General features: G+C 47.6%; 1 protein-coding gene across 6 annotated transcripts in view; it reads right to left on the minus strand.

The window, feature by feature from the left end:
* LOC119974369 (protein unc-13 homolog C-like) overlaps nucleotides 1–27604 on the minus strand; it is a 532106-nt gene that overhangs the window by 176248 nt on the left and 328254 nt on the right. For all 6 annotated transcript variants that reach the window (XM_038813153.1, XM_038813157.1, XM_038813155.1 and 3 more), the window contains one exon: nucleotides 24659–24744. In XM_038813153.1, coding sequence (XP_038669081.1) covers nucleotides 24659–24744 — 86 coding nt within the window. The remainder of the gene's footprint in view (nucleotides 1–24658; nucleotides 24745–27604) is intronic.

The following is a 27604-nucleotide window of genomic DNA, read 5'->3' on the forward strand; positions in this document are numbered from 1 at the left end:
ATATTTCAGGGGTTACCACAGGTCGCCATTTACCTAGACGACGTCCTCATTACAGGAAAAACAAGGGCAGAACAGCTGCAAAACAGGAGGAAGTCCTTAAGAGGTTGTCAGCAGCAGGCGTGTGCCTAAAGAGGGAGAAATGGGTTTTTCTAGCACCTCAAGTAACTTATCTGGGGTACAAGGTTGACAAGTCAGGGATACATCCTTTGGAGAATCAGGTGAGGGCGATTAAAGATACGTCGGCCCCCACCACAATCCCGGAGTTAAGATCATTTTTAGGACTGGTGACATACTGCGGAAAGTTTATACAGAACAGGGCTTCCATCCTGAACCCCCTGCAACAATTACTAAAAAAGGGACAAGCCTGGAAGTGGTCCGCCCGCCAAGCCAGGGCTTTCAAGAAGATAAAACAACAGCTGTCCTCAGAAAATGTCTTGGCACACTCACTACAACCCCAGGAAAGAGTTGGTGCTCACTTGTGACATGTCTCCATATGGCATTGGGGCAGTTCTGGCACACACAGAGGGCAAAACGGACAGGAACAGCCTATAGCATTTGCTTCCAGGATGTTAGCAGCAGCAGAGTGAATGTGCGCCCAAATTGAAAAAGAAGGATTGGCTGTGATCTTCGCGGTGAAGAAAATTCACCAGTACTTGCATGAGCAGAAATTCACAATAATCACAGCCCACAAGCTGTTGCTGGGCTTGCTGAAAGAAGACAAAGCTGTGCCACCAATAGCTTTGGCCCGGATCCAACGCTGGGCCATACTACTGGCAGCATACCAATATCAACTGGAGCATCAGCTGGGAACCCGGGTGGCAAATGCCGATGCACTAAGCAGGCTGCCATTATCGGACACCCTGCCATTGGTACCCAGAATAGAAGAAACGGACATGACACTACATTTCCTGGACACCCTTCCAGTGGACGCACAAAACATTTGTTTGTGGACACAAAGGGAACCGGTTTTAGCAAAACTAAACCACATGGTGCTAACGGGGGAGATGGACAGACCAATCCAGGCGGAATTCCACCCCTACTACGTGTGGGCAGCACGGTAGCATGGTGGTTAGCATAAATGCTTCACAGCTCCAGGGTCCCAGGTTCGATTCCCGGCTGGGTCACTGTCTGTGTGGAGTCTGCACGTCCTCCCCGTGTGTGCGTGGGTTTCCTCTGGGTGCTCCGGTTTCCTCCCACACTCCAAAGATGTGCGGGTTAGGTGGATTGGCCATGCTAAATTGCCCGTAGTGTCCTAATAGTAAGGTTAAGGGGGGGAGTTGTTGGGTTACGGGTATAGGGTGGATACGTGGGTTTGAGTAGGGTGATCATTGCTCGGCACAACATTGAGGGCCCAAGGGCCTGTTCTGTGCTGTACTGTTCTATGTTCTATGTACTAGAGCAGAAGAGAACAGATTACTGTGGAAGACGGGATACTGCTATGGGGATCTCGAGTAATAGTTCCAAGTCAAGGCCGTCGAGCCATACTGGCTGAACTCCATCATGGGCACCCTGGAGTCTCAAAAATGAAGATGCTGGCCAGGGGCTATGTCTGGTGGCCTGGTCTGGACTCAGACATGGTGTCATTGGTCGGTCAGTGCCAAGAATGCCAACAAGTGCTGCACCCATGGGAATGGCCGGGTAGACCATGGTCACGACTTCATGTCGATTCTACAGGCCCGTTTATGGGTTCAATGTTTTTTTGTGATAGTAGACTCTCATTCCATACAAAATTAACTCGGCAAACACAACAGCAACCATCAAAACTTTGCACCTCGTTTGCAACGCAAGGTAATCCGGTGGTGTTAGTTTCAGATAATGGATCGGTTTTCACCAGCCAGGAGTTCACAAAATTCATAAAGTCAAATTGCATTCGGCACATAAGAATGGCACCATACCACCCGGCATCAAATGGGTTGGCGGAGAGAGCCGTCCAGACCCTAAAAGCTGGGTCGAAAAAACAGTCAGCAGCATCAGTAGAGACTAAACTGTCACGCTGGGTATTCAACAACCCAACATGCCACAACGGTAATAGCACTGACTGTGCAACTCATGGGGGGACGACTCTGCACCAAGCTGAGTCTACTATTCCCAAATTTAGGCGGAAGAGTAGAATGACACCAAGGGCCCAATGCAGGGGCTACGACAACTCGGCGAGAAAAGCAATTCAACGCGGGTGAAAAGGCATGGGTCAGAAATTATGCCAATGGCCCCATATGGGTAGCGGGAACGGTCAAGGCCAGGACACGAATTGTGTCGTATGAGATACGTGTGGGGAAGCATATAGTAAAAATGCACCTGGACCTTGAAGTGAAATAGATATATTTCCCTCCCTTTCAGCTGTGATTTGTGATTGTAAAGTTGGAACTCATCTGGTGAAAATCCGACACATATTGTTGATTCCTGAGGTGGGACACAGGAAATGTGATTGAGCGAAGCTGTCAGGTTCATTGGAGTGGGACGCGTCCGGAAGACCCCAGCAGAGGCTACCCTTGGGATTCCTGACAGCAATTACACCTCATGGGATCTAACCAGATCTTTTGAGACATTGCGATCTGGATCCCGGCCACAATGCGTGGGACCCAGTCTTGCACGGTTAAGTGAGCGAACAAAACCCACTTAGCCATGCTGGCGCCAGAGCAAACGGCCAACTGGCATCTACCGGCCTTGCCAAGGAGGCTCCAGCCAGGTGCCATTCAGCGCTGGTGTCCACAAACTGGGAATGTGGGGAAAAGTCATGTGATGAAACCTCCATTTAATCACAGTTGGCATAGTTACATAGATACGGTAAATTTTCATATATGTTGTGCATGGTTAATCAGGCAGATACCTGGAGTGAAATTATTTGTATTTGACCTATGTAAACATTCTGCTAAAGACAGTGAACCGTGACTTAGAGGGAGTTAGTGGTATAGTGGAAATATCATTGGACGTCATCTAGGGGAACCAGGCCTGAGGGCATGGGTTCAAATCCAACCATAGTAGCTGTTGGAATTTAAATTCAGTCAGAAACAAATCTGGAGCTGGAAACTAGTCTCAGGAGGGCGGCATGGTAGCACAGTGGTTAACACTGTTGCTTCACAGCGCCAGGGTCCCAGGTTCGATTCCCGACTTGGGTCACTGTGCGGAGTCTGCACATTCTCCCTGTGTCTGCGTGGGTGTCCTCTGGGTGCTCCGGTTTCCTCCCACAAATCCCGAAAGACGTGCTGTTAGGTAGTTTGGACATTCTGAATTCTCTCTCCCTGTACCCAAACAGGTGCCGGAATATGGCGACGAGGGTTTTTTCACAGTAACTTCATTGCAGCGTTAATGTAAGCCTACTTGTGACAATAAAGATTATTATTATAATAGTGACCATGAAATTAATATTCATTATTGTAAAAACCCATCTGGTTCACCAATGTCCTTTATGTAGAGAAATCTGCTGTCTTTACCCTGTCTAGCTTACACATGACTCCAGACTGGCAGCAATGTGACTGACTCTGAACTGTCCAGTAAATTTGCCTAACAAGCCATTCAGTTCCAGGGCAGTTAGGGATGGGCAGCAAATGCTGACCCAGCCAGCGATGCCCCCATTTGTGAAATGATAAAACAATAAAAGGTCTCTCTCCATCGTGAAGCCAGCCTCTGCCTGAAGCTGCAAGTAACTTTCCCGCCAAACACTACCCACAAATAAACTTCTGCAGCTCACGCTCCAACTTATTCTCAAACCGTGCAGAAAAACAATCTCAGAATTGTCATCGTGGCTCGTGGAAAATAAACACGTTAGGGTGGCTGCACAATGAAAATAATTCTGAAATACGCTGGAAAATTCCCATGGTCTGCACAATGAGCTTCAGGCAATGTAGGTGCAGCACGCACTGCTGCAGCCAGAGATGTGAGTCACAGAAGAATATCAGTTCAAATTATAGATTTATCAAAGAGGATTAGGTCTTTGAGACAAATGTTAATGAAGATGCTCAAAAGCATAAAAGACAATGTCATAAATAAGTTCAATCATGGTGCTCCAAAATGTGCCACTTAATTTGTTTATTTTACAAACAGTTTCGATATTTTTTAAGCTGACGAAACCAACCACCAGTGCTAATTATTTCGGGAAAAAAAAACTATTGACTGACTGAAGTGGTTCCAATTTATATACTTTTTCCTTATTGGTCAATTTTAATTATTGCTCTTTTTATTTGCTTTGACGTATCCTACCCAATAAGTTCTGATTTTGTTGCTGTTCTTAGATATGCCATTTGAAGCGGTCAATTAAATTATGCTGAAGTGTGAGTTAATGGCAGACTGGAATACAAAAATGTAATGTAACAAACAAAAAATAATAAAAGTTTTTGTATTGCTCCCTTGGCATTGCTCACAGCACGTTAATCATGAAAATGTTCCATGATGAAATGGGAAATGCATTATTACATTATAGATGACAGCCAAAAAATATATTCTTCTGCTGGCAGTACTGCTGGGATGCTCATTTCATATGAACAGAACTTAACATCCAGCTTGAATTTCAAAAGTGCACCATTCAGGTCTGAACCTAGTTCCTTGGCAGAATTCCTGATTCTTTCATCCTGCCCGAATCCTCTGCTACCTTTATCCCAAATTGGCCATCAGGTTACAGGCTGCCTAATGAGGTGACACGGGCTTTCCCCTTCAGGCTTAACTCACAACTCCAGCCAGGTAACCAAGAAATGCTTTAGAGCAGGCCAGCCATGAGAACCATGTTGCTACCATTAATGTCATAAAGCTGACAGTTAGTGTGCTCAAGCACTGCCTAAGAACATTTGGGATGAGCTCTCTGTGCATTATGTAGTTGTAAAGGACAAGACACTGAAGACAAGAAGATCAAGGAATTGTGGATTACACAATACCCATTGCTGCTGTTGAAGTGGTGTCTAAGTGCACAAGATTGTTTAAAAGGATTGGAGAAGGGAGTCTTTAGTGATTCTGTGCCATCAGGACTATCGTGACCAAAGAGAAAAAGAGTTCATAGATGTATACCTTGTCAGTGGTAACCGTATACAGGGCTTCTGATATAAGGTTGGAGGTGAATGTGACTTGAGTCAAAATATTTGGATGAAAGTGAGGAATCCACAAAATGGACATTGACTTGGGAAGACTGTGAGATTACCTAAGATGCCACATTTGTGTAGGAAGTAATGCAAGAGCTTGTAGCTATCTGAGGCATTTCTTTGTTGTATCAACTATTTAGAGCACAATTTACTTTTATTGGAAATATAATTCACCTGTCAGGAGTTATATGAGTTAATTAATTTCACAGTAAAAAATTAAAAAACACGAAAACCTTGTCCAATGGTTTTCTTTCTGATGGCATCATAGGGATTTCTTTCTTTTTAAAAAAAGTTATCAGTCACTATGAAATTGTGATACATTATTTACCAAAGATATGCCCACTCTTCAAATGTCGCAGTCTGCCAAAGTCAAGCTAATGGACCTATAGATCCCCTGTTTTGCATTTCAACCTTGTTAAAAATGAGAACAATATCTGTACTCCCGCAGTCTGAGGAAACATAGAACATAGAACAGTACAGCACAGAATAGGCCCTTCGGCCCTCGATGTTGTGCCGAGCAATGATCACCCCACTCAAACCCACGTATCCACCCTATACCCGTAACCCAACAACCCCCCCCTTAACCTTACTTTTTAGGACACTACGGGCAATTTAGCATGGCCAATCCACCTGACCCGCACATCTTTGGACTGTGGGAGGAAACCGGAGCACCAGAGGAAACCCACGCAGACATGGTGAGGACAGGCAGACTCCGCACAGACAGTGACCCAGCCGGGAACCGAACCTGGGACCCTGGAGCTGTGAAGCATTTATGCTAACCACCATGCTACCGTGCTGCCCAGTTTTCAAATGTAGTGAACTATTGAAGAGACACACAAAAGGATTCCACTGCACCTGTTCTATTTCTTTAAGTTCTCTGAGGTGGATGTTACCCAGGCTTGCAGCTCAATCTATTTTAAGGTTCCTTATCTTAGGAAGATCTCCCAATCTAGTTTAATATTAGCAAAGGTGCCAGTTGAGCATCAAGAGGAAAGGCCGATACAAAGTGCTTGTTTATATCTCCACCCTGATAATCCTTTCCATTTTGTCGTAAGCACCTTTTAATGGTTCAGTACAGTCTTTTATAGTTCCATGACTCCTGTCATAGCTTAAGAAGCTTTTGCCATGACTATCACAGCTTCCCACTAGTCTCTTTGCATTAAGCTGATCTGAAAGAAGCACTAGTTTTACTTCTCCTTTCACGGTTCTTGCCTTTGTTTTTATATTGTTGTCTACTTTTAATCAACGGGAACAGTTTTACGAGCCACTTGTTTGACTTTGTACATGGCTAGGCAGCCACTTCTGCTTCTTGCAACACTCCCTTCTTTTGACATTAGGCCATGTATTGTAGATGCTATATCTGTCTTAATTGGCTCTTGTCTTTAGCCAGGTTCTTTCAAACACATCGGCTGGGATTTTCTGCCATCTCCCGCTTCCCGCGGGGCTGCAGAGGTGGCCCGCCATTGGCCAGCAGCGGGAACCTCTGGCTCCACCAGTGTCACGGGAGTTTCCCATTATTCACAGCCAGGGAACCTGCGGCAGAAGTTGCCGTCGGCAGGACCAGAAGATCCCGTCAGTGGAAACAGTTCTTTAAAACATTTCCTTTATGTTCAGCATCACGTGTACCTCCACCCAGAATGGGTGATCAACTGGCCTGCTACAAATCCTTTGCTATTTTATGAAAGTTAGCCCTTTAAAAATCTGGAATGATACCTTTGTTCTTCCAGCCAATTATGTTCCTGGTTTTCCCAAACATTCTCTGGTGTGTACAAAATTAGGCTTGCAAATAATTCCATACTATTTGCACCATCTATGCTACTTACTCATTTATTTTATGTAAAATACTGCTTTCGAATTTTGTCTCCACTGTTCAATTTCACTCAGTAATGGAACCTGTGGCTGACTCGCTCCTTCTTTGAGTATTTGTTCATATTTCATTGTTGTTATTCTTCATAAGAACAAAGATTTATATAATTCTATTCAACGGAATCTGAAAGTGCACACACACCTGAACCATGCAAAGCTAAATATACATACAGTATGGTTTCTATAAAGTCAAGATAAACATAATGGAACACCTAGATAACAAAGACACCTATGTTAAACTCCTATTTATTGACTATAGCTCAGCCTTCAACACCATTATTCCTACGAAACTCATCTCCAAACTCCATAGTCTTGGCCTCGGCTCCTCCCTCTGCGACTGGATCCTGAACTTTCTAACCCACAGGCCACAATCAGGAAGGATAGGCAAAAACACCTCCTCCATGATCATCCTCAACACCGGTGCCCCACAGGGCTGTGTCCTCAGCCCCCTACTATGCTCCTTATCCACCGATGACTCTGTGGCCAAATTCCCCTCCAACTCGATTTTCAAATTTGCTGATGACACCACAGTAGTGGGTCGGATTTCAAACAATGTCGTGACAGGGTACTGGAATGAGATAGAGAATCTGGTGAACTGGTGCAACGACAATAATCTCTCCCTCAATGTCAACAAAATGAAGGAGATTGTCATCGACTTCAGGAAGCGTAGTGGAGAATATGCCCCTGTCTACATCAATGGGAACAAAGTAGAAAGGGTCGAGAGCTTCAGGTTTTTAGGTGTCCAGATCACCAACAACCTGTCCTGGTCCCCCCATGCCGACACTATAGTTAAGAAAGCCCACCAATACTACTTTCTCGGAAGACTAAGGAAATTTGGCATGTCACCTACGACTCTCACCAACTTCTTACTGATGCACCACAGAAAGCATTCTTTCTGGTTGTATCACAGCTTGGTATGGATCCTGCTCTGCCCAAGACCTCAGGAAACTACAAAAGGTCATTAATGTAGCCCAATCCATCACGCAAACCAGCCTCCTATCCATTGACTCTGTCTACAATTCCCGTTGCCTCGGAAAAGCAGTCAGCATAATTAAGGACCCCGCGCACCCAGGACATACTCTTGAGGCACCCTCAATTACGACGCGAGAGCGAGATCGGTAATCAAAAGGCTTTAATCTACAGAGAACAGGACAGCATTCGAGAGAAGTGTGCTCGCCACATGGAGCCTTATCCTATATACCGTTTCCTGGGGGCGTAGCCAGAGGCAGAGTCCCCCAGGGTTCCAAGCCTCTTAAAGGGGCAAGGTATTAAAGGTCAGGTACCGTTTACGGCAGTTATTAATACCGTTCATCACAACTCTCTTACACCTTCTTCCGTCAGGAAAAAGATACCAAAGTTTGAGGTCACGTACCAATCGACTCAAGAACAGCTTCTTCCCTATTGCCATCAGACTTTTGAATGGACCTACCTCGTATTCAGTTGATCTTTTCTCTACACCTTGTAACTGTAACATTATATTCTGCAGTTTCTCCTCCCTTCTCTATGTACAGGTATGCATTGTTTGTACAGCATGCAAGAAACAATACTTTTCATTGTATACTAATACATGTGACAACAATAAATTAAATCAAATCAAAATTAATGGCCGCAATTTAACAGGATAGAAACAGAGTCCTGGTATGGGCACCTAGACAAGGCCGTGAATATCCGGGTGCCGGGAGGAAATGGCATAGACATATTTAAATGAGCCTCAAAGCTAATTTAAATATGTATATCTGGATCTCACCCAGTGTGGGCAAGATCCAGATTGCAATGTCTCGCAAGGGTTGGTGAAATCTCACGAGGCCTTTCACCCGTCGTGGTATTCAACGGCCTCGTCGGGTCACCAAGTAAGGCATGATGAGGCCATTAAGTCATGTCAAATGTCCAGATAATATCTTACTAAATACATCTTACATCATTTGTAATACTTCAAACTTCACCTGAAAAAGTTTAAAGTTTCAAATGATTAGGAATCACTCAATGCCATAGAGCGAGGATATTCTCGATTTAACAAAGTAAGGTATAACCCCAACCATCCTAACAGTGCCATTTCTACTCAGCACCCTGCTCTCATGCCCACATGGCCATCATTGGCCTGCTGCAAGCTTCAGTGAAATCCAATGCAATCTGGAGGACCAGAACCTCATCTTCCGATGTGGCACGTTACAGTCCTCGAGATTCAACATGGAGTTCATCAACTTTAGGCTGGACCTTTCTCCTCCATTTTGACTTTTTATAAAATATCTCAAATTTTTTTGTCCCAGTGCAAAACCCCCACCCTTGCCTCATTGGAGCTATCCGACACTTGTTCTTATGTTTTGCTTTCCATAGAATCCGGTTTCCTCCCACAGTGCAAAGATGTGCAGATTATTTGGCCATGCTAAATTGCCCTTAGTTTCCAAAAAAGGTTAAGTTTGGTTACTGGGTTCGGGGACAGAGTGGAGGTGTGCGCCTTAAGTTGAGCGCTCTTTCCAAGGGCCGATGCAGACTCGATGGGCCGAGTGGTCATCTTCTGCACTGTAAATTCCATGTTCTATAGAATACCTGTAGTGCAGAAGGAGACCATTCGACCCATTGAGTCTGCACTGACCCGCTGAAAGAGTGCCCTATCTCCGTAACTCCACCTAAACTGCACATCTTTGGACACTAACAGGCGATTTGGCATGGTCAATCCACCTAGCCTGCACATCTTTAGACTGTGAGAGGAAACTGGAGCACCCAGAGGAAACCCACACAGACACAGGCAGAACATGAAAACTCGACACAGTCACCCACGGCCGGAATCGAACCCGGGTCACGAAGCGCTGTGAGACAGCAGTGCTAACCACTGTGCCCACTTGCCATTTCAGTGAGTACTGACCTTTATTCTCCCATTATCACATTCTCATATTGTACCTTTATGCTAACACATTTCCTGCCATTAATACTTCCTGTGTCTCGTGATCTACAAATCTTTGTTGCAATCTCTCCTAGCTCCCTTCAATCAGTGACCTTGCAGCTGCTTCACCCCCTCTTATATAGCATATAATCAGACACATTTCTCCCTCTCTTTAGCTCTGAAGAAGGATCATATGGACTCAAAATGTTAACTCCATTTTCTCTCTCCACAGATGCTGAATTTTATTTCTCTTCAATTTAATGTCATTTGGTGAGATTCACAGTTCCCATTTGTCATAAAACTTTCAATCAAATCATTCCCATAACCAAAACTCAGACTTCATTGAGGCTATAATCCTCACTGATTTCAAAACTAAGCTTTATAGAGTATTTGTTAATCCACAACATTTTTTAAAAAACGTTACTTTCCCAGGGATTTGTTTAACAGCAGATTTACTGCATTAAACATACTTTATCCCTTCTGCTATCTTAACCAGAATCCTTTAATGGCTGATTTTATTCCTCGACAAACATTCAAATATGCTGATGTCAGCTCAAAATACGTCAGTCACAGTTGCCTGTCATGCAATCAAAAAAGGACTAAAACTGTATAAGTGCATTCTCTGTAGTACCATAGAGAGGCAGATTGGGAATTGAATGGAATTTAAAAATTAATTTATTTGTTCATGGAATGCGGGTGTCACTGACTAGGCCAGATTTTAGTGCCCTTCCATAATTACCCTTGAGACAATGATGACGAACAGCTTGTTTAACCGCTGCAGTACATTTGTTATAGGGATACACATAGTGCCGTTAGGACGGGAGTTCCAGGATTTGACTCACCAACAGTGATGGAAGAATGATATAGACTGCGATCTATCGGCCTCATAGTACCTGACTTAGGGCACAACAAAGCCGTCAAGGCATCATTACACCTCGCGAGACCTAATGAGATCTCACAAGGCGGCATGATCGGGATTCAGATTTGCAGTCAAGTGAGCAGTTAGGCTCACCCGCATGTGTCTACGCAAGTGTTACTCAAGGGGAAGGATCTAACGCCTGTTCCTCAGAGATCCTGCGCGAGTGCCATTTAGCACTGGTCTCCGCTATGCTGTTCTCTCAGTCTGAATAAAGATTGTAGACTTCCAGTTAACACAAATACGTTATTCAGTAGGTTCCTCCTGTCTCCAGAGCTCAACCAGACAGTCAAGAGACAAAACAAGAGAAGCTAAGGTAAGCTGCCTGTGCTGAGCTGTCTCTGTGTGCTGCTGCTCAATAGCCCTGTACTTCTAAAAGAGGCGGATCCTCCCTTGGGTCAGACCCTTTATACCCACCTCTGGTGCTGCCCTCTGGTGATGCTGTGGCTGTTACATCTGTGCTGTAGTCCCTGGTGTATGTGCAGATGTACAGATCACAACATCCGCCAATGTGGACTAAGTGTACCGGCACTTGGGGGGCCTCCCAGGTGATTGTGGGCTCCTGGTTGGTTGGGCTCTGGGCAGGGTGATACCCTGGCATTCCCCATCACCACCCAGGCACTGTGGTATTGCCAGACTGGCACCCTGGCAGTGCCACCCAAGCTGCCAGTGTCAAGGCACCCAGGTGGCATCTTACCCATCCTGGGGATCGGGCTGGATGTGCCCTGCCCTTATGAGGTGGAATGTGGGTGGCTCAAGGACCTCCTCATTGGTAAGTTGTGATGTTGAACGGGTTCAGAGGCTGTGGTGGGGTGTTCAGAGATCGGGGGCAGGATTCTCCGACCCCCCGCCGGGTCGGAGAATCGCCTGGGGACGGCGTGAATCCCGCCCCCACCGTCCTCCAAATTCTCCGGCCCCCCAAAAGTCAGTGAGGCTGACACTCCCGCGCATGCGCGGACTCCTGCCGGCTGGCGGAGTCCCTTCGCCCTGGCTGGCATGGCGCCAAAGGCCTTCCACGTCAGCCGGCAGGGCACAAACCACTCCGGAGCCGGCCTAGTACCTGAAGGTGCGGAGGATTCCGCACCTTTGGGGCATGCCAACGCCGGAGTGGTTCATGCCACTCTGTCCCGCCGGGACCCCCCGCCCCGCCGGGTACGGGAGAATCCCGCCCCGGATGTCTTCCTGCACTGGCGAGCTGAGCTCATTAGTGCAGGAAATGAGCCTAAGTGTGACCTTGGCCGGGCCTTCCTAACTGATGCACAGAAATGAAGCAAATTCCGGTTTAATGATGGGGTTGTTCTCGGTACTTCAAGGGCCACAAAATACCTGGATAAACGCGGGCAAAACGGGATTCTGTTTCATTCTATTAAATCATGGCCATAGTTTCAAATCAGGGTGGTGTGAGACTGGAGGGGAAGTTGCTGGTGTTCCCATTTGCTCTTCTAGGTGCTAGTGGTTGCAGATTTGGAAGGTGGTATCGAATAAGGTTTTAAGAGTTATTGCAGTGCATCTTGTATATGCTACACACTGCAGCCACTGTGCATCGTTGGCGAAGGGAACAATATTTAAGGTGATGGATGGGGTGCCCGTTAAGCTGGCTGCTTTGTCCTGGATGGTGTCAAGTTTCTTGAGTATTTTTAACATAAGAACATAAGAAGTAGGAACGGGAGTAGGCCATCTGGCCCCTCAAGCCTGCTCCGCCATTCAATAAGATTATGGCCAATCTTTTGGAGCTTCAATGATCCAGGCAAGTGGAGAGTATTCATTACACTCCTGACTTTTGTCTTGTAGATGGTGGACAGGCTTTGGGGAGTCAGGAGGTGAGTTGCTTGTTGCAGAATTCCCAACCTCTGACGTACTCTTGTAGCCACAGTACTCATATAGCTAGCCCAGTTCAATTTCTGGTCAATGCTAATCCACAGTGGGGGATTCAGCGATGGTAATGCCAATAAATATCGAGGGAAGATGCCTAGATTCTCTCTTGTTAGAGGTGGTAATTGCCTGACTCTTGTGTGGTGTGAATATTACTTGCCACTTATTGGTCCAAGCCTGAAAGTCATCCAGGTCTTGCTGCATATGGACATGGTCTGCCTCAGTATCTGAGGAGTTGCGAATAATACTGAACATTATACAATCATCAGTGAGCACCTCCAGCTCCAACTTTATGTTGGAGGGAAGGTTTTTTGATGAAGGGAGCTGAAGCTGGTCAGACCTCCGATACTATCCCCAACTGATTGACCCCCGACTCCCACAACCATGTTCCCTTGTGCCAGGTATGACTCCATCCAGTGGAGTAATTTCCTCCTGATTCACGGCTTACATGGTTTCTATAATAGGTTGCCGAACCATACCTGCGATATTCTGACTAGCAGTGGGCGGGGATTTTAAAATTCATCTCATAATGTTCATTGTGATAATAAAATGCGGCTTTGGCTGGATAAGTAAATATTGATATAGTTTGGAGGTTACAATATTTTATTTACATGAGGGAGTTGAATTTATGTTCTTAACAAAATGAAATTGGTTCTGGGTACGAATGCTGGTTAATCACTGGAATGAAGCGATTCCAAAGTAAAGGACAGGTATGATGTTGGGGAGGAGGTGTCGTAGTGGTATTGTCACTGAACTAGTAATCCAGAGACCCTGGATAATGCTCTAGGGTCCTGGGTTTGAATCCCACCATGGCAGAAGGTCAAATTTGAATTCAATAAAAATTCTGGAATTAGAAACTGTTGTTAAAACCCCCCAGACTGGTTCACTAATGTCCTTCAGGGAAGGAAATCTGCCATCTGTGACCCCCAAACCCACACAGAGATGTGGTTGACTCTTAACTACCCCCTCTGAGGGAGGAGTGGCAAGGGGGGGGAGGCCCCCCCCCCGAGCCGGGGGGAGTCGGAGTGTGGCAGGAGCAGCCGGGTCAGCGTGAACCAGCTGACTTACGGGAGTACGATGGAGGGTACATCGCGGCTAGGAGGGGTCCTAGCCTGGGGGTGGGGGGGGAGGGGGGTTAGGGAGGGATACCGGGTTGCTGCTGAAAAGACCAGAAACGGGAAGTGGAGGGCTGGAGAGGTGGGGGGAGGGGGACATCGCCATGGGGAGCGGGTCAGAAGGGAAGGGTCGACCCCGGGCGAGCAGGGAACAGGACATGGCTAATCGGCAGGGGAAGGGGGCGGGTCGTCCCGCGACCCGGCTGATCACTTGGAACGTGAGGGGGTTGAATGGGCCGGTCAAGAGATCAAGGGTATTCTCACACCTGAAGGGACTGAAGGCTGATGTAGCAATGTTACAGGAGACCCATTTGAAGGTAGTGGACCAGGTTCGCCTGAGAAGGGGGTGGGTGGGACAGGTGTTCCACTCTGGATTGGACGCAAAGAACCGGGGGGTGGCGATTCTGGTGGGAAAGAGGGTGTCGTTCGTGGCGGAGGAGGTGGTGGCGGATAAGGAGGGTAGGTATGTGATGGTGAAGGGTAAGCTGCAGGGGGAGAAAGTGGTGATGGTCAACGTATATGCCCCGAACTGGGATGACGCGGGTTTTATGAGGCGCCTATTGGGCCTCATTCCGGGACTGGAGGCAGGGGGCTTGATCATGGGGGGGGACTTTAACACAGTGCTGGACCCCGGGCTAGACAGATCGAGCTCAAGGACCAATAGGAGGCCGGCAGCGGCAGAAGTGCTGAGGGGGTACATGGAGCAGATGGGAGGAGTAGACCCATGGAGGTTTGGTAGGCCGAGGGCGAGGGGGTATTCCTTTTTCTCCCACGTCCATAGAGTGTACTCCAGAATCGATTTCTTCGTGTTGAGCAGGGGGCTGATCCCGAGGGTACGGGAAGCTGAGTACTCGGCCATTGCGATCTCTGATCATGCACCGCATTGGGTGGATGTGGAAATGGGGGAGGCGCGGGACCAGCGCCCGCTGTGGCGGCTGGATGTGGGGCTGTTAGCGGACGACGAGGTGTGTAAAAGGGTCCGGAAGAGCATTGAAAGCTATCTGGACTTGAATGACACGGGTGAGGTGCAGGTGGGGATGGTCTGGGAGGCCCTGAAGGCAGTGATCAGGGGAGAGCTGATCTCCATAAGGGCGCACAGAGAAAGAAAGGAGAGGCAGGAGAGGGAGAGGCTGGTGGGGGAGCTATTGGAAGTGGATAGGAGATATGCGGAGGCACCAGAGGAGGGGCTGCTGGGAGAACGGCGCAGCCTGCAGGTCAAGTTCGACCTGCTGACCACCAGGAAGGCAGAGACGCAGTGGAGAAGGGCACAGGGCGCGGTCTATGAGTATGGGGAAAAGGCGAGCAGGATGCTGGCACACCAGCTTCGCAAACGAGATGCGGCTAGGGAGATTGGGGGAGTGAAGGAGAGGGGCGGGAAGGTAGTGCAGAAGGGGCAAGAAGTGAACGGGGTCTTCAGGGATTTTTACAAGGAGTTGTATCGGTCTGAGCCGCCGACGAGGAGAGGGGGAATGGAGGACTTCCTAAACAAATTGAGGTTCCCAAGGGTCCAGGAGGGGCTGGTAGAAGGGCTGGGGGCGCCAATAGGGCTAGAGGAGCTAGTCAAGGGAATAGGTCAGATGCAAGCGGGGAAGGCGCCGGGGCCAGATGGGTTCCCGGTGGAATTCTATAAGAAAAATGTGGACTTGGTGGGACCGGTACTGGTACGAGCCTTTAATGAGGCGCGAGAGGGGGGGGTTCTGCCCCCGACAATGTCGCAGGCTCTGATCTCCCTGATATTGAAGCGGGATAAAGACCCCGTGCAGTGCGGGTCCTACAGGCCTATCTCGCTTCTGAACGTGGATGCCAAGTTGCTGGCAAAGATCCTGGCAGCTAGAATAGAGGATTGTGTGCCAGGGGTAATCCATGAGGACCAGACGGGGTTCGTGAAGGGGCGGCAGCTCAACACGAACGTGCGGAGATTGCTGAATGTAATTATGATGCCGGCAGTGGAGGGGGAGGCTGAGATAGTGGTAGCGCTGGACGCGGAGAAGGCATTCGATAGGGTGGAGTGGGAGTACCTGTGGGAGACGTTGGAACGGTTTGGGTTTGGGGAAGGGTTTATTAAGTGGGTGAAGTTGCTCTACTCGGCCCCGACGGCGAGTGTAGTGACAAACGGGAGGAGGTCGGAGTATTTCGGGCTCCACCGAGGGACCAGGGAGGGATGTCCCCTATCCCCCCTACTTTTCGCACTGGCGATTGAACCGTTGGCGATGGCACTGAGGGGTTCAGGGGGGTGGAGAGGACTGACTAGGGGAGGGGAGGAACATCGAGTATCGCTGTATGCGGATGATCTACTGCTGTACGTGGCAGACCCAGAAGGGGGAATGCCGGAGATAATGGAACTATTAGCAGAGTTTGGGGACTTTTCGGGGTACAAACTAAATCTGGGCAAAAGCGAGGTTTTTGTGATACACCCGGGGGATCAGGGAGAGGGTATTGGGAGACTCCCCTTCAAGCGAGCAGGAAAGAGCTTTAGGTACTTAGGGGTGCAGGTGGCAAGGAACTGGGGGACCCTCCACAAGTTGAACTTTTCCAGGCTGGTGGAACAGATGGAGGAGGAATTTAAGAGGTGGGACATGGTACCGTTGTCGCTGGCGGGGAGGGTGCAGTCAATCAAAATGACGGTCCTCCCAAGGTTCTTGTTTTTATTTCAGTGCTTGCCCATCTTCCTCCCTAGGGCCTTCTTCAAAAAGGTGACGAGTAGCATCATGAGCTACGTGTGGGCGCATGGCACCCCAAGGGTGAGGAGGGTCTTTTTGGAGCGGAGTAGGGACAGTGGAGGGCTGGCACTGCCCAATCTCTCGGGGTACTACTGGGCGGCAAATGTGTCAATGGTGCGCAAGTGGATGATGGAAGGGGAGGGGGCAGCTTGGAAACGATTGGAGAGGGCGTCCTGTGGCAACACAAGCCTGGGGGCCCTAGTAACGGCACCATGGCCGCTCCCCCCCACGAGGTACACCACGAGCCCGGTGGTGGCGGCCACCCTCAAGATATGGGGGCAGTGGAGGCGACATAGGGGGGAAATGGGAGGTCTGTTGGCGGCGCCAATAAGAGGGAACCATAGATTCATCCCGGGGAACATCGACGGGGGATTTCAGAGCTGGTACAGGGTGGGCATACGGCAGCTGAAGGACCTGTTTATAGAGGGGAGGTTTGCGAGCCTGGGAGGGCTGGAGGAGAAGTTTGAGCTCCCCCCGGGAAACATGTTCAGATATCTACAAGTGAAGGCATTTGCTAGGCGGCAGGTGGAGGGGTTTCCCCTGCTCCCCAGTAAGGGGGCGAGTGATAGGGTGCTCTCGGGGGTCTGGGTCGGAGGGGGGAAGATATCAGACATCTACAAGATAATGCAGGAGGCGGAAGCAGCATCAGGGGAGGAACTGAAAGCCAAGTGGGAAGGGGAGCTGGGAGAGCAGATAGAAGACGGGACGTGGGCGGATGCACTGGAGAAGGTCAACTCTTCCTCCTCGTGTGCGAGACTGAGCCTCATTCAATTTAAGGTGCTGCATAGAGCTCACATGACGGGGACAAGGATGAGCCGGTTCTTTGGGGGTGAGGACAGGTGTGTCAGATGTCTGGGAAGCCCAGCGAACCATGTGCATATGTTCTGGGCATGTCCGGTGCTGGAAGGGTTCTGGAAGGGGGTGGCAAGGACGGTGTCGAAGGTGGTGGGGTCCAGGGTCAAACCAGGATGGGGGCTTGCGATCTTTGGGGTCGGGGTAGAACCGGGGGTACAGGAGGCTAGGGAGGCCGGAATACTGGCCTTTGCGTCCCTAGTGGCTCGACGAAGGATATTAATTCAATGGAAGGACGCGAGGCCTCCAAGCGTTGAAACTTGGATTAATGATATGGCTAGCTATATTCAGCTAGAAAGGATCAAATTTGCCCTGAGAGGGTCGGTACAGGGATTCGCCAGGCGGTGGCAACCTTTCCTTGACTTTTTAGATCAGAGATAGACGTTCGGGGTCGTGGCAGCAGCAACCCGGGGGGGGGGGGGGGGGGGGGGGGGGCAGCAAGGGCCGTGGGGGGACATGCACGACTGTAACGCGGGTAGGTCTGCTCGCTGCTCATGTCTGAAACTGTAGGCTGCCTTGTTTGTTAAGGTTGCCTGGGGGGGGGGGGGGGGGGGGGGGAGGACTGGTGCGCGCGAGAGGGCGGGCGAGGGAGGGACATTTGCCTAGAGGGATTGTGTTGTAAATAATTTAAAAATTAGTAGGGGTAAATGTTTGTATGGAAAAACTCTTTCAATAAAAATTATTTAAAAAAAAAAAAAACTACCCCCTCTGAAAACGAGCAAGCCACAGGTCAGAGGCAGAACAATATTCCCAGTTCCTAGGGCAGAAGGTGGATTCTGAGGTGTTTGGGGGGGGGGGGGGGGGGGGAGTGAACGAATGATTTAATGGGATTCCCCCAAGAACACGTTTGACCAAAGCCAGATGCAATTTAAGACCCTTAAATGGCCATTAATGGACTTATCCTGCCCAGACTCAACTTTTAGACTGTGAGTAGCATGAGAAAGTGACATTTACACTTTTCCCATGTTGGGCAGGAAGGTGTTGGGGGGTTCAATGCTCAAGGGAGCGTTAAATATAGTGGGAGTTTGAGAGTTGGTGGCTTTGTGTTGGGTGCCAACTCTCGGGATGGAGAGCGCTGATCGTTCATCATCCTTAAAATTCTACCCCAAATCTTAGGTTTCTCACACTCCTGCCCCATGTTTGTCTTCATTGCCAAAAAAAAATTAAGACAATGGAGGCCAAGGCTATTGTTGGCAACTGTGCTCTGTTAATAACATAGGCTGAACACTGGGCTTTCACTAACAGTCTGGGCATCGACATAACTGTGCCATCACAGTGTCCTTTCGTTCATTTTTGCTGTAGAGTGAGAAAGCGTGAGAAGACAATGGTACCATTCACTGCCACAACCAAATCAGCTAGTTAACAAAGGCAAAAAGATAGAGAAAAAGAGGAGACTGGATGAAAGGCAAAAGAGAACAAAACATAAGAGAGATCTGGGTGTGCAGGTCCACAGATTCTTAAAAGTGGCAGCACAGGTGGAAATGGTGGTATAGAAAGCGTATGGCATGCTTGCCTTCATAGGATGGGATATCAAGTATAAAAGCTCAAAAATTATGTTACAATTATATAGAACATTGGTTACACCACATTTGGAATACTGTGTCCAATTCTGGCCACCTCACTACCAGATGGACTTGGAGGCTTTGGAGAGAGTACAGAAAAGGTTTACCAGAATGTTGCCTGGTAGTATTAGCTATGAGGAGAGATTGAAGAAACTGGGATTATTCTCCCTAGAGAGTCAGAGGCTGAGAGGCGACCTGATAGAAGTTTATAAAATTATTAGGGGTATAGATAGGGTGAACAGTTGGGAGACTTTTTCCCAGGGTGGAAATGACAATTACAAGGGGGCACAAGTTCAAGGTGAGGGGGGACATGTTCAGTGGAGATGTGCGGGGGAAGTGGTGGTGGTGGCCTGGAATACGCTGCCAAGTGAGGTGGTTGAGGCAGATACGCTAGCAACCTTTAGGACTTATCTGGATAGGCACATCAACAACAGGGTTGGTTGGTCTAGATAGGACACTTGATCGGCGCAGGCTTGGAAGGTCAAAGGGCTTGTTCCTGTGCTATATTGTTCTTTGTACTTCTTTGTTCTTCATAAAGCTGTTACTCTGCATACTGAAGGTTAAATTGTCTGTTTAGATGACAATGCAAGCAGTGTGACCCACATTGATGTTATTCACATCAGCTTGAAGGTGATGAAGGCAGGATCAGCACACGGTATTTAACTGAATAGATATTGAGTTTCACATTAACAAACCACTGACAAATTGGGCACCTATTTTGATGCCCTACATTATTGCCTTGCCTGCATGTTAAAACACTTCATAGGCTGTTAAACACTTTGGGAGGTTATGAATGGTACTATCTAAATGCAAGTGCCCTTCTTAACTAAATTGTGCATTGTGTTTATTTTATACAATTAACTGTATGCAATAGAAACACTGGTGCAGAGCTTAGTTTCCATTGGGCTGTGCTGTTTGTTTGGGGGGGGGGGGCAATTTGTCCCTGACCAGTGCACAAAAGACCATGGAATTTTAAGCACAAGTTCTGTTTAACGTACATTGAGTTTCTGTGAAGTTTAGTGTCAGTTTTTTTAAAAGTGCAATAGAAGTTGACTCTACCCACAAACATGACCACACCATTCACTACCCCCCCCCCCCCCCCCCCCCCCGGATGAATTAGCATAGATTGGGAGTTCCTGCTAATTGCATTTGTTTGGAGGTTTGGGAGGAATCTCTAAAAACCAAAATGGTCTTTTAGGTGCACTTTAATTTTTAATAATGCAAATGGACTGGAGGAAGCAGAGAAAATATATTTTAGATCACACATATCGAAATGTTTGGGAGAGGGAAGAACAAATCTTTTTGCATCTAAATGATTTCTGTGAATTGCCGATCAATATAGCCTTGAGGTCTGAATCTTTCAGTACGGGAAAGTAGTCAAAGGCTGGAATTTTCTAATCTTCCACATTGGCTGGATCTTGCCCTCCCGCTGATGTGAACAGGGATATCAATGGTTCAGTGGTTCCTGTTGTGGGAAACCGGTTGTGGTGAGGGTAAGGTGGGGGGGGGGGGGGGGGTTTGGAAAATTCCAGCCATAGTTTGACATTGACGTGGCATATTTAGGAGCTGTGGTAAACATGAGGAACCACAGTCCTGATGGTAGACAACTGTTAACAATATGCAGATACTGTGACGCAACTGATGCATTTCAAGCAGCACATTTTCAGAATTATGGAAAGTAAACTCCTCGATGACGTCTTCTCAGTTTTAGGGAAGCTGCCAGGAGTTAACAAACGACTGCATAACTACAGAGAAACAATGAACATTTAATTTACCTCAATGTGTTTGTGCAACAGATAGCCTTCGGATGTGCTTATGCACATGAAAAGGAGTAGGTATTAGCATGTTCTAGCATTCACTAAGATCATGGCTGATCGTTTACCTCAGCTGGGCCTACCCGCACTACCCCCACATCACTTGATTCACTTAGTGTCCTAAAATCAACTGATCTCTGGCCGGAATGTTCTGGCTGACGGGGTCTTCCAGTCTTGCCAATGTTGAACCCCCGCCACAGGTTTCCTGCCGGGGGGGGGGGGGGGGGGGGGGGGGGGGGGCACAGAACGGGAAACCCCTTTGACAGTGGCAGGATCAAGAAGGTCCCACTGCTGGCCTACGGCAGGCCGCCTCTGTTGCTGCAGAACATGCCTCTGCGTGAGGAATATCCTGCCTTCTGTCTTGAAGCATCCACAATTCTGTGGGAGAGGGAATCCCTAAGACCACGGGCTGGATTCTCTGTCGGTGGGATCTCCCGTTTCGGCGGCAGCGCACTCACGTCCCCCGGATTCCCCGACGGCGTGGGGGTGCCCACAATGGGAAACCTCATTGGCTGGCTGCTGGGAGAGAGAATCCTGCCTCTCAGGTGAAATGTTGATGCTGTGAGACTGATGGGTTGTGTGTGTCTACTGTTGAGGCTTCCTTTTAATAGACATCTTTTAGTTTTGATAAATTAATAAATTTGGCCCACTCAAAATATGGATAGAAAAATCTTATGCATGAGTTTCTATCAGCCTCTGCAGTATGAATTTTCATGCCCATATCTATAATGTTTAGGTAAAAAGTATCAGACCACTCTCCTCCAGTGGGGGTGCTGTACTGCCACCAAAGGCAGGAGGGTGTAATTGCAGAGTGAGTTTTGTACAAGCAGTTTTGCTTTCGAATTTATAAATGAAATGCAAAAATATGTAGAGAGGAGAATGAATATCAAATGCAGATTGAATTATCTCTGTATGCTCTGGCTCTTCAACTTCACTCTCTAACTTTCCTTCAGTAGAAAGTTATGGGAGATTTATATACAATCATAGAGCTAATTAGGCCTCACTCCAGCAGTTTGATGTCATCAACATTCCAGATTATGTCACTCTATATGGACAGACAGATGTGTAAGTTGCACTTGTACCATATATATTTGTAACATTGACAGTTATTTTTCTCCTGCTTATTAACAGTTTATTAAATATTATTTCCTGCACATCAACCATAACTTAATTTTCAAATATTCAGTGATTTCTCCATAATTGCTGATCTTTCATTGTTTGTGACATCAAACAACAAATAGCATGGACTGTCCTGGGTACAGACATCTGTACATCATTGCTGTTGGCAAAATAAATGCAAGATTAAATAAACCACTCCATGAATGTCACAGTACATTGACCTCCATAATTAAAAGTCTTGCGTCTGTTGTGTTTCTGCACTATCTTTTTTCTGCAGATATCGCTGCCTTCTTTCTTACTCCTTAGTGCTTCCCAGCAGGACCTCAGTTTTCAATGCCCCCAATAATTGAGAATGGGAGTTCTCAAGAACCTATTTTTCTTCTTACACTCCAATAACCCACAATACTGACTCAAGATTCCATCCTCCCATTTACTACCTATTGCCCCTCAACACTTCCACACCATCGTCCATTCGGCTTGCTCCATATCCTGTAATCATCCTACCAGCCATACTCCACTGTTAACACACAGCAGGCCCTCCACTGTTAGCACACACCAAACCCTCCACTGCTACCATACCCGAGGCCCTCCACTGCTAGCACACACCAGACCCTCCACTGCTACCATACCCGAGGCCCTCCACTGCTAGCACGCGCCAGACGCCCACTGCTAGCACACACCAGACGCCCACTGCTAGCACACACCAGGCCCTCTACTTCTAGCACACACCAAACGCCCACTGCTAGCACACACCAGGCCCTCTACTGCTAGCACACACCACACACTCCACTGCTAGCACACACCAGGCCCTCCACTTCTACCACACCCGAGGCCCTCCACTGCTAGCACACACCAAACCCTCCACTGCTACCACACCCAAGGCCCTCCACTGCTAGCACATACCAGACCCTCCACTGCTACCACACCCAAGGCCCTCCATTACCAGCACACACCAGGCCCTCTACTGCTATCACCACACCCAGGCCCTCCACTGCTAGCACACACCACACACTCCACTGCTAGCACACACCAAACCCTCCACTGCTAGCACATACCAGACCCTCCACTGCTACCACACCCGAGACCCTCCACTGCTACCACACCCGAGACCCTCCACTGCTAGCACACACCAGACTCCACTGCTAGCACACACCAGGCCCTCCACTTCTCGCACACACCAGGCCCTCCATTTCTAGCACACACCAGACCCTCCATTGCCAGCACACACCAGACCCTCCATTGCCAGCACACACCAGACCCTCCACTGCTAGCACAAACCAGACTCCACTGCTAGCACAAACCAGACTCCACTGCTAGCACACACCAGACTCCACTGCTAGCACACACCAGGCCCTCCACTTCTTGCACACACCAGGCCCTCCATTTCTAGCACACACCAGGCCCTCCACGGCTAGCACACACCAGGCCCTCCACTTCTTGCACACACCAGGCCCTCCATTTCTAGCACACACCAGACCCTCCACTGCTACCACACCGGAGACAATCCACTGCTAGCACACACCAGCCTCAGTAATCCTACACTTCCTTTACATGAAAGTTACTCTTTTCAGCTTCACTGCCCAGTATAAGTGGATAGAGTGTACATAACATGTTGCTCTACCCAGTCGTCCTTCAAGATTGTCCCATGTACACATCAAAGGATGCTGTTATGCAAACGGCACTGAATTTCCAGTGTGGGTTAGGGAGGTGGCTGGGCTCCCCAACAGAATGCTGAGGGTAAGATGGCAGTGAGGCAGATCAGCATGGGAACAGAGGAGGAGGAGCGGCTATTTTAGGGCCATGACCACAAAATTTCCATTGGGAAAATGGAATTATAATCAGCCCGGTGGAGTTGTCATAATAACTTCATTGCAGTGTTAATGTAAGCCTACTTGTGACAATAAAGATTATAGATTATAGTCGGAAACCAATGGAATAACACAGGAAGCACATACAGAGGCAGAGGATGGGATATTCTGTGCCCCCCACCCCCCAAATCCTCCCAAAGTGCGCGTGTTTTTCAGCAGCGGGAGGTGGCTGGCCATTGGCCAGCGGCGGGATATTTCCGGGCCCGCTGCAGACAACGGGAATTCCTGTCGTGTGCCCGCCTTGCCGCCGGGAAACCTGCAGTGGGGATTTGCTGTCAACGGGAATGCATAGAAAATTCCAGCCAAAGACGGAGAAATAGAACTGAAAATACAGAGAGAATAACACAAGGAAGAATTAAAGTTTGAAAAAAAACAAGGACACACCCATTGGAAGGGGGATTTTTTTTCCCAGGGAGCACAGAGGACAACAATATTGCAACACATATTATATCACACAACACTCCTGTCATTATCACATTGCCCCAGCTCTTATTCATCCTGAGAACTATCACAGTCACGTTAAATGGACTAGTTACTCAGAGTGACTGTAAGACTGCAGTCTGAAATCAAATCCTTGTAGTTTATATAATTATCTAAAACCCAATTAAGTTGCTGCTCACTGGTCAGCCCAGATATCCATTAGTGTCTGTTTCCAACATTAATGGTGTTCTTATTAATAAGTGTGGTTTAAAATCCTTGGCTCTCACCGGTCACTACATCGCCATATGAAATTATGCAGGAATAGTAAAGACAAGTGACTCCTCTCGTAAAAAAGGGCACTCCATAATTGGAAACGGAGAAATCTAATTAGGCAATCATTCAATTTGGACTTTAATATTAAATCATTATTAAGGTCACTGGATAATTGCGACAGACAATGTATCTAAAGGGTGCAACAAGATATTTTTACTTTGCTAACTTGGTGCTATCAATCACGTGCTGTATTCCAAGGCAGCCTTTTAGGTAAGTTCCAGTGTTTCGAAAGTGTCAGGATTGACATAAATTACCTTCAAGAGCGTACATCATGTCCTGGGCAAATAGCTGCCACACGACCTCTGCACTTATTTTTCCCATGTTAAGTTCTTGAGGGAACCTGAAATTGAAACATATTTCACTGTGTCAAATGCACACTTGAGCGCATAAAAACAGGTCAGTTAATTTCAATATAATGCATCCTGAACTTGTCTAACTTTCTTCGATCTGCGGGCAGTTACCTCCTTTCCATTGGTGCTTCCAAGAATAATATGATTAAAATGCCGAAGGCAGAGGAATGTGGGAGGGGGGGGGGGGGTCTGAACCAGCTTCTGATCATTCCATAGCATAAACACATTGGCGCACTACTGTGACACATCACAATTCTGAATACATTTCTGTCATACAAAATTCAGCAATTGCTTTTTTGGATCTGTCTGCCATTGAGCATGCAATAATAATAATATGACAATTGATCCAATTAGACACATGTCTGTCGCAAAAATAAAACTTGCGAGGAAACAACACCGGACCATTCAGTGTAAACAAAGCCAAGGTGACACCAAGCACTCAAGTGACAGCAGTGGCAACAATATGCTGGATTTATCAGAAGTGGAAATGCTGTTCAAAGAACACTGCACCTCCTTGCATTGAGTTCAAAGCTGTCATTGCAAATAAAATGTATGCTTACAATTCTTAGTACCAGAATGTTGCTTGGTGCAGTACATTTATGTTCCACACTAAGAACAAGACAATATCTTAAAAGCTATGAAAAGTCTAATTTAGACCCAGTATTGCAAGGTGGAAAGTCATGAATAATAACAGCTCAAACTATGATCCTTCTGACACAGTAAGATGACACTTTACAGCAATGTAGCTATCATTGGCTATTTTGACGCTTGGCAGAGAAAAAAAAGCAAATTTTGCATTTTATTGCTGTTATTTAGGGCAGCACGGTAGCATTGTGGATAGCATAATTGCTTCACAGCTCCAGGGTCCCAGGTTCGATTCCGGCTTGGGTCACTGTGCGGAGTCTGCACATCCTCCCCGTGTGTGCGTGGGTTTCCACCGGGTGCTCCGGGTTCCTCCCACAGTCCAAAGATGTGCAGGTTAGGTAGATTGGCCATGATAAATTGCCCTTCGAGTCCAAAATTGCACTTAGTGTTGGGTGGGGTTACTGGGTTGTGGGGATAGGGTGGAGGTGTTGACTTTGGGTAGGGTGCTCTTTCCAAGAGCCAGTGCAGACTCGATGGGCCGAATGGCCTCCTTCTGAACTGTAAATTCTATGATTAAAAAAATCACCCTTCAGTACTTACAAAGAAACTCTATCAAAATAGTGACGTAAAGATTAAAAAGTACATCATACCAAGCACCTGATTTTTGATTTAACTAAAGTATGATTTTCATTTGAATGAAATGTGGTACATTTATCAATGTGTGAAAACCCTTACCATTAATCAACCACAAAATCCCTTGTATTATTTTAAAAGATACTTCATGCACAAGGGTAAATTCAGCTGTCCGAATGCTCTTTGCAGTGAGCTGAAGTTAGAGTAGCATGGGTCAGAAACACGGCGACAAAACTGAAGCTTTGATTCTGCAACCTATGTTTCCTCACAGTGCTGAGAGTATACATGCTCTGCAATTACTCTTATATTTATTCAACTGTTGCTTTATCCTTCCTAACTGTTGACTGAGAAAGGTACTAACGGCTCGGCCATTTCTGCAGTTCTGTAACATTCCAGTGGTGCCAAAAGCTACATTTAGGGTGCGTCACATCATTTTGCACCTGTGATGAAATCTGCTGGGGTTGTTTCATCAATAGAGGGGAGAAAACCACAGCACAATAGAACATAGAACAGTACAGCACAGAACAGGCCCTTGATGTTGTGCCGAGCAATGATCACCCTACTCAACCCACGTATCCACCCTATACCCGTAACCCAACAACCCCCCCCCCCTAACCTTACTTTTTTAGGACACTACAGGTAATTTAGCATGGCCAATCCACCTAACCCGCACGTCTTTGGACTGTGGGAGGAAACCGGAGCACCCGGAGGAAACCCACGCACACACGGGGAGGACGTGCAGACAGGGAATCGAACCTGGGACCCTGGAGCTGTGAAGCATTTATGCTAACCACCATGCTACCGTGCAGCTAGTAGATACATAGCAAGTTAGACAGTGGTACTCTGCTGACTCTTGTCTTCTGATTCTGCAGATTTAATCCATTTATTTTTTAATTTTCCAATTCTCTCCCCTTTCCGTTCACTCCCAAGGGTCATGACAAGATTGATCCAAACGAATATTGGCTGACCACTACCAGGCCATCACAGTCAATCCCAATTCTGTCTTCACTCATCACGCACATACCAGCAGAAGGTATTCCAAAGCAAACAGCAGCAGTGAACCAGGTAAAATCTTGCTTCCCTATTCCAGCTGCATTTATAGCCCTTATTTGAGCTATCTCTGATGTGGAGATGCCGGCGTTGGACTGGGGTGAGCACAGTAAGAAGTCTTACAACACCAGGTTAAAGCCCAACAGGTTTGTTTCAAACACGAGCTTTCGGAGCCACTTCACCTGAGGAAGGAGCAGTGCTCCGAAAGCTAGTATTTGAAACAAACCTGTTGGACTTTAATCTGGTGTTGTAAGACTTCTTATTGAGCTACCTCATCACAGACCAAGATTTGAACTCCATGCAATCTAGTTTGCAGGTTTCCTCTCACGAGGTGCTCAAAAACGGACCGGGGGCAAAGAAAAATGAGGGGCGGGATTTTCTGTCTCACCCCTCTCCACCGCCTCACTAAACATCCCAAACAGGTGGGGGGGGGGGGGGCAACTCTGTCACAAACTGCTTATAAAACTCCATCGGAAAGCCGTGTGGCTCCAGGGCCTTCCCCGACTGCATTCCCCTGATACTATCATCACCTTCCTCAGCCCCAACGGCTCCTCCAATGCCTGCCCCTACCCCTCCTCCAGC

This window comes from Scyliorhinus canicula, chromosome 12 (assembly GCF_902713615.1).
Source record: "Scyliorhinus canicula chromosome 12, sScyCan1.1, whole genome shotgun sequence".
NCBI classification, from domain to species: Eukaryota; Metazoa; Chordata; class Chondrichthyes; order Carcharhiniformes; family Scyliorhinidae; genus Scyliorhinus; species Scyliorhinus canicula.